General features: G+C 41.4%; 1 protein-coding gene across 4 annotated transcripts in view; it reads right to left on the bottom strand.

Moving 5' to 3' along the window:
• The window catches only part of TRIO (trio Rho guanine nucleotide exchange factor), a 269,887-nt gene that overhangs the window by 11,132 nt on the left and 250,691 nt on the right, over nucleotides 1–8,064 (bottom strand). For 3 of the 4 annotated variants that reach the window (XM_042461739.1, XM_042461737.1, XM_042461738.1), the window contains exons 47-50: nucleotides 7,512–7,689; nucleotides 6,420–7,177; nucleotides 2,693–2,940; nucleotides 555–693 (exon numbers count right to left, since the gene is read on the bottom strand). In XM_042461739.1, coding sequence (XP_042317673.1) covers nucleotides 555–693; nucleotides 2,693–2,940; nucleotides 6,420–7,177; nucleotides 7,512–7,689 — 1,323 coding nt within the window. Of the gene's footprint in view, nucleotides 1–554; nucleotides 694–2,692; nucleotides 2,941–6,419; nucleotides 7,178–7,511; nucleotides 7,690–8,064 lie in introns of those variants that run through there. The other variant, XM_042461740.1, reaches the window with a different exon arrangement.

Below are 8,064 nucleotides of genomic sequence, written 5' to 3'. Positions count from 1 at the left end.
AAGTTGCTTCTCTGATATCCTGAAATATGATATAATTTAAAGATGGCTTGGCCAACTTGGAGCACATACATTTTAACCTCTAACTGTAATAACCAGTCAGTTTGCTAACCATTGTTCTCTTAACAATGATTGCTACTGCTTCCTGCAAGCTCCACATGCATAATTTTAATTTGTAATTTGAAAAATGACTCCGGAACTCTAAGCCAAGGTATTAGCGTGTGCCAGGGACATGGAAAATGATTATAATATTCTTTGCAAACCTGTGAATAAAAGTGAACACACTTTTTTTTTTACTGCATCATTTGAGAAATTGGTTTCTGCATTTGCTCTTCTATAAGAAATGCTTCCTATTGGTTAACTACGCAGTCTATCACCACAGAATGTTTCCCTATTTTTTTCTGATACAAGATCCTTAAGTAATGTACAAAAGCAGTTCCACTGAAGGGGAACATTCTGTTGTTTTCCATATTTGTTGGCAGATTTTTGTTAAAATACAGATGAATTTTGTCTCATGACATGATGATTCTTAAAAATACAATGTCAGGAAGACATACCTTCACGGAAACCTTATTGGAAAGTCCGTCTCGAGATTTACGGTAACCATTTTCTAACTTGCCTTCCCTTTTGCCGTCTTTATCTTTTTTCTCAGATTTCTTCCTTAGACGGAGTGCTGTGTGCCAAGATGACGACTTCCTGAAGGCAGAACAGAACATCAATTAGTTGGAATTTCCTGTGTATGATATATGCCTTGGAAAAATATTTTAAATCAACATGTACAAGGAGGAATGTTTAAAAAACACACTGAATAGTCCATTTCAAACAAGAGGGGGTTTACTAATGAATCACATAAATTACTTTCAAGGCTTCATACTTCTCCTGGCAGGTTTTATAAGAAGAATATGAATTCTATGAAAGGATGGAAGGCTGTAACAGCTATTTTGCACCTAGTCCTCTTTGTAGTGTAAATCTGAGCCTGTACTATTTAAGCCAACACTTCTCGTGACACATGTTCCTACATACAAAACATTTTTTGCATAGAAATGTGATGTAAGAAAGGAAGATTCTATTCTAACATTGTTCTTGGAACACTGGGATCTTGCTATCTGAGGTTTCTGCCTCTAACAAAGGTAAAACAGTTTTCCCTCTAATATTGGGACTGGATTGGCATGCTTTACCTCTACACCACCTAAAGTTTTCCTGATGCAAAACATGAAGATTTCTTGAGAAATTCAGTATTCTCTACCTACATAGGAGCCTGTGGCTTCACAAAGGAAGGATACATGCTGGATTCCAAGGAGATTTTCTTTGAGTTCCAAATGGACATTAGATTTCCTTCACTTTGAAAATCTCCCAGTGACTGTGTGGCCAAAGGGGGAGGTGCCAGCCTGCAGATAGCCCTCCATACCATGTGAGCTAAGACCAGAAACAGAAAATGCAGGCCTATGACTAACATCTTCAATTTTTTCTCCTGTTTGCCTGATGAAGAAGCCAGTGTGACTTTGAAAATTTGCAACATTTAATTATGCATTTTGGTTGGCCCCATAAAGGTATCATTGTTTGGATATTATTGGAATTTTTAAAAAAAAACTAGTACCACACAGAGAGGCTATTATGTGTTTGCAACAACAATTGACAGATAAATTTGGAATCAGTTTGAAATCTCAAGTAATGTTCACAACTTTAAATGATGAAATAATTCTTCACCAAGTTGAATGAAAAACTGGCTACTACTTAGATAGGCAGAGGGAAACTTGGTTATAAATACAAATGTTTACTTGTAGGGAAAGGAACAATTGTGGGAAAGAACACCTCTTGTAGCAACCCAAAGAAGTTACCATTTGGCATAGAAAAGGTAAGGAAACTCAGGCGGGTTACAGACCGCCATTTAGGATGCACTCTGCACGTCCTAGGGTTAGGAAGGGGCGTCCTAGGGTTAGGAAGGGTTGCCCCTTCCTAACCGGCCCCGTTCCCAACACGCGCAGAGCGCGTCCTAAATGGCAGCGCCCATCCACATGGGCGCTGCCATTTTTATTCTTGGACGCACAGCGTCAAGACGTGGCACACCGGAAGTGACGCCATGAGTGCGCGCCTCGTGCTTCGCGGCGCCACTTCCAGGGGCCAAAAAAGAGCGCCATTTTGGCGCTCCTTTTTCGCTGCGGCCGGAAGCCTCGCGGTCTGGCCGCTAGGGCTTCCCGCTGCAGCTAATGGCGGCGGCAGACCGCCCGCTTTAGGGCGGTCTGTAACGCACCCCAGTTCTCAGGTATGCCTCTTAAGAGGGATTATGCAAGTTTTTTGGGAGGACAAAGTTGAATTACAGTGAAGAAATACCAGACTTAAGTCTTTATGGCAGCTTTTCTGAAACATACCTTAATTGCTGCCTACCTACTTCAGTATCAATTTACTCCACTATTAGCTTATGTCTACCTGGTGCCCAGTAGGGCTGAGAGGTCATGGGTTGGGTATAAAGGGTATGGTGAATGATTGCTTGAATCTATCTCAACCACTCTAGAAAATAGATACCAGGAGACACTGAAGTAGACAGGTATCAATTTAAATCCCAACAAATGAAGGACTTAGATTTGTATCACAACAAATGTGTCCACCACAGACTAATACAACCCACCACTCTGGAATGAGTACAGACACATTTTAGAAAAACAAGCCTCTTCAGGAAATTGCCTGTGGGACTTACTTCATTGTTCCATCAGGGTTGTCAATGGTGACTGCACTGGTGTGCCCCAGGACATAGCCGGGGATCCAGCCCTCGGCTGCGGGGCACTGATCAGTGGCGGCGCGGAACACCAAAAACATGTTCTGTTGGTTGCTGGCTAGAATTTGCACAACTTCTCCTTGGTAGACATTAATCTCATCCTCCTTCACTGCCGTATAATCGTGTGTCACCAGCATGGTGGAGATATTGCTACTGCTGCTACTTTCACTCTGTGGATGAAGCAATTAGGTAGGGGAAGGGGGGAAAGGAGAGAGTTTACTCAAGTAGAAGGGGCTATTTATGGTGGTTTTGTCCCATAACAATTAGCACACAGGAAGTGTCATTTCAGTAGGTTTGTACTAAGATCAAAATGTTCTTTTCACATCTATATCACTACTGAGTTTTTAAAAAAAATCAAAGCAAACTCAAACTACAATTCTATAAATCAAGCAACCAGGTAGCTAGGCTGATTAATTAAGGAGATATTATGTATTAGGAATAAACATATGTATTTCTGTAGGATGTGGTAAACTGAATTACTGTTGCCCACAACCTTTCCGCTGTGTTTTCAATCGCTGGAGGACTCCAGTGAAAGCCTGTTGTGATTTGAAATGTTTGAATAAAATATGCAAATGAATGTATGGACCACGTCACAGTCCTACATGTGCTCTACATAGTTCTACATTCCCTGGTGGCACAGTGGTTAAATGCCAGTACTGCCGCCACAGGATTGTGAATTTGATCCCAGGCAGGGCTCCAAGGTCCACTCAGCCTTCCATCCTTTCATAGGTCAGTAAAATGAATACCCAGATTGTTCAGAGCAATTAGTTTACACATTGTAAATTGCTTAGGGAGTGCTAGCTCACTGGTAAGCAGTACATACATGTACTTGCTATTGCTATATGGGAGGATTTCCTATATTATACCTGAAAAAGTTAACTTAGGGATGTTTTGGACATATGTAATTAACTGTGATCCCAAGCAACACTGCACTTTCAGGAACGACTGTGTGTCCACAGAAGTCACATAAGGTGACATTTGGGGAAGTGTGACAGGTACTGTCTCCCAAAGGTAGATCTTCATTTCTTGATGTATAAAAATAGTTTTAAAAAATACCATCACCCATCATTTGTTGAAAGTAAGTGAAGATAGGTGTATTTTTTAGTAATTTGAACACTTGAGGGGCAAAATGAATCAGATTCTCACATCTCATGGACGTTCTCATAATTTGTAAGCTGAAATTCCTAACAATGACTGGGAAGGGTAGTCTGAGTATTTAGACACCATCCTCCTTCCTTCTACTCTTGCACATTACCTTGGGCTCAACAATCCTTTTAAAATTAAACCATGTTCCTTCATTGCACCCAAACTAGAGAAATGTGGCTTAATGTCAGTTCCTGTTCTCAATGTAATAAAGAACTGTAGCTGAAAAAGACCAAGCTCTGATGCTGGTATACAATAAGAAAGGAGGAAATATGTGTGGGATTAACATTCACTCCTGGTTTAATTTACTTGGTTTAGTTATCTGGGATTGTTGCATCCAAATTGGCTGTAAAGTTACTTCATAGCATCCTTTCAAAACTCATCAACCTTTATGAAACTCAGCATCTGCACAGTGTTCATCATGAGGACAGCGCTGGGATAGCATGCACCGGTCCCACACTGGTGTGTCATGACAGGGAACATTTTGGAATAAAGTATATTACATTCCTGGACCAAGGACCAAACATTTAATTTGCTTGTTTAAGCTGGTATTTTAAGGTTGAAGGTAATTTAATTCTTAGGTTCTGCTACAATGACTTCCAGACAGGATGCATCCACCTACTTAATAGGAGGAAATATCTTTTTACTTTCCTTGAAGATAATTCTTGGCAAAAGAACTAAATGGGTAAGAATTACATTGCTAAGTTTGAAGGATAATATATTTTTCCAAAACTGGTTGTCATAGCTATTGCAAATGTCTCTCCTCCCTATTGACCTCAACAGTATCCACATTTAGTGTAAGGAGAAGGGAGGGCAAGGAAATAATGAAGAACATAATTTTTACTATGCATATGATTTTAAGAGGTACTTTTATTTTTTACGTGAGTAATATTGTCCTAAATCATTCTCAGTACTATTTTATTTTATTTTTTAATATAAGGCACTTCTAGTATTCATAGTATAATATACATACTTCTTAACCAGGGACAGCTATTTTTTTTAGCATCAAACAAGGAATTCCCTCTAGTTGAAGAAGACACTTTCAAGGAATTGGACACTTAGCAGTACCTAAGCAGTACTTAGCAGTACATATTCCTTATTTGCCTCAAACAAGTTTACCCTGGCTGCCAAGTTGACATTTTCTACATTCAGAAAACTACTTAGATAGGCACATGAAAGCCAAATCAAATGAAAATAAGAAGCTTGAAACAAGAAGAGACATGCAAAGCAGTATTTCTTAACCTAAAGCTACGCTGGAGTAAGTGAAAGAAGAAATCAGGAAAGAGCTATATTGTTAAAAAAATTCAATCAAGTAGTGCATGCTGGCAAGAAAGACTTGGAAGGCTAGGTGATGTGCAGCTGAAGTTGTACAGAAGCTGTGAAAGGAGCTGGAAATGTGCACAACACATTTAAACAAAGAAAAGGTCTGGAATTAATTTTAACGTCAGTGTCAACATGTGACAGTCACAGTCCCCATGGTCAGTGTTTAGTTTCCAAAAATCTTAAGGTGTTCTTTGAAAGTCATGTTCCATTTCCAGACAGAAGTCTTAAAGAGAAGTGTGGAGTTTGCTGGCCAACAGCCCTGCTCTTCCTTTGCAGTACTGGACAGAAGAATGGGCTGAAAAATTGCATTTCCAAGTGCCCTTGTGCAGAACCTCTTAGAGACTTTACTGAGCAGAGAGAAGGTACTTAGCTTGTTTTTTTTAAATGGAGATTTGATAATAGTAGTCTTTTATTTGTGTGTAGCAGGGTACTCAGGATTTTTTTTTATGCTGGAAGATTCCTTGACTGGATATATGCATCTTTTAAAGACAGCAAGTCAACAGAATGTTTCAGCTCAATTGAAATTAGAAAAAGAAAAAGAGCAGCAGAGGGCTTCCATGTTTATTTGAATGTAAGATGTTGGAGTGCTGAATTCATTTTTGTGGGCTTCCTCATGCATCCAGCTGGCCAGAAAGGACCTTTGGTCTGATCCAGCAGGACAATTCTTATTTTCTTCAAGGCTTCATCTGGAGTGGGGAAAATGAACTGTGTGCTTGCATGTAAATGGAGGAGGAAGAGGAAGCCCTACACAAATCTGCAATGGAAATATAGGTGATGCGTAAACAAGAGCTCCCCATAGTGGCGCCGCACAGCAGGTTAATTTGTGCCTTCATGTTAGACAGGGAGGAAGAAAGCCAAGAGCAAGTTAGTAGAAATCAGACTAGCAGGTTTTTAAAAAAATATTCAACAGAGGTGAAAGTCACATTTAGAGTTAGAATTTTTTTTCTGTGTTCTGTATACATATTGCAAGTCTTTGTCTTATGTATACACAAGCAGATACAACATACGTTTCTACTGAGATTTGCATAGAAAGATTGGAGCGACTGATTGTTATTATTTCAGAGCAGCGGTGCAGCACTGGAGAGCCAGTAGTTAGTATGGAGACTGATGGTCACGCGCAGGAGAAGGGAGCATGGGAAGAGTTTTAGAAGAGCTCACAGGAGAGAAGCGCTCTGGCTCTTACCCCATTACTCTGGGTGGAGTGTACTGACTGCTCGCTGGCCGAGGAACATGTGCTCATGCGGTCTGTGTCCTTGCTGTGTGAAGAATGGCGGTGGACCTGGCGCTGGAGGGAGTCACTATCCCCGGGGAAAGTGAAGGAGCCAGGGCGGCTGACAGGGGATGCTGGGATGGAGCTCCAAAAGGAGCCTTTCTGCAGAGGACTGCTGGGTGTAAAGCTTTCCTTGCCAAAAGGAGATGGGAAAGTCATTGCAGGAGGAGAGTTTACTGGTGAGATGGCTCCAGGTCTTGCTTTCCCCAGTGTCAGTGATCCTATGCTGCTCCTTGAACGAATTTCCTCTGAATTAACCCGGCAGTCCCTCTGATCTGCATCTGCTGAGCCACAAGTGCTTCCTGGTGCTTTCCGGGGGCTCTCCAAAGCTTTCATCTTGGGGATCTTCTCTGCTTCTCTCTCAGGACCATTTTGCTGTACATTTGATGGGTGCCTGCCTGCCTGGCTGAAGCCAGCCTGTAGGGTGCTTGTGTGGGGAGGCAGGGAGGGATTGTGAATGGACATACCTGACATCTTGTCTGCCTCTGCTTGGACTGAGGCTGCAGAGGAGACCAGGACTGGGGAATGGTGTCGGACCGGCTGTGGGATCCGGGAAGGTCTGCTACGGCTGGAACTAGGGATCCCAGTGCAGGTGCTTGGGCCGCTGCTGTTGCTGTTGCCACCACCAGGGCCACTGTGGTTCCTCTGGTACTCGATTGGTGATGTCAAGGCTGAGGTGGCCATTGAGAGAAAGCAGAGACAGTCACATAAAATGGAAAGTAATGCAAAGCAGTTTTCCACACGACTTCAAATTCAATTAGCCTAAGACTGTGTCAGCAGTTATTGAGGTTGGCATCGCTTACGTCACATTTGTTAACTAAAGCAGTACATAATCAGGTTCTCCACAGGAACAAAGAGAATATTCCAACACAAAGCAACATAAATGAAGAGTGGTATACATCTGTGCAGGGACAATTTGTACAACAGTTTCGACATCTAAGGAAATCTATTGGGGAATTTAACCAAATACTGGCACTTGAATAGGAGAAACGCAGTTTACCTTACCATTTAGAAAATTACGCTGGTTTTCCAAGATTTGGTTGATTTCATGGATCCACATTTGACGGACTCCTGGACTGGTGGAATGCAAAATAAAAGTCTCCATTGCATCACCTGCTCTTGACGTTAGTGCAAATTTACATGGATCGTTGTCTACATTTTCCTCCAAACAAAGGCAACTCACCTTCATTAGAAAAGAATGGAGCAAAGAATTAAGAGCATGTTTTTCCCTGTGTGATTATTTTAAATTAGAGGCATAATGTCATTTAGTAAACCCACATAGTCCAAATCAGGAGGAACAATGACTGGAGAACTTTGTGATCCTCAGCATTTCTCAATGGATTAAGGGGTGCAGCAAAAATGATGGCTCCATTTTGGCTTCAGCACAGCCTACCAGGGTAGTCATGCCCTAACTGGAAATTTATGAACAATATTTCCAGTCCAGAGGCCAAACTTATGCTATCTCTTTTAAAAAGATACAGGTTGAGTCTCCTTTTTCTGAAATGCTTGGGACCAGGTGTTTTGGATTTTTTGGGATTTCAGAATACCCTTATTTGCT

This window comes from Sceloporus undulatus, chromosome 4 (assembly GCF_019175285.1).
Source record: "Sceloporus undulatus isolate JIND9_A2432 ecotype Alabama chromosome 4, SceUnd_v1.1, whole genome shotgun sequence".
Taxonomy (NCBI): Eukaryota; Metazoa; Chordata; class Lepidosauria; order Squamata; family Phrynosomatidae; genus Sceloporus; species Sceloporus undulatus.
The sequence above is the reverse complement of the archived record's forward strand: the minus strand, read 5'-3'. Positions and strand labels throughout refer to the sequence as shown.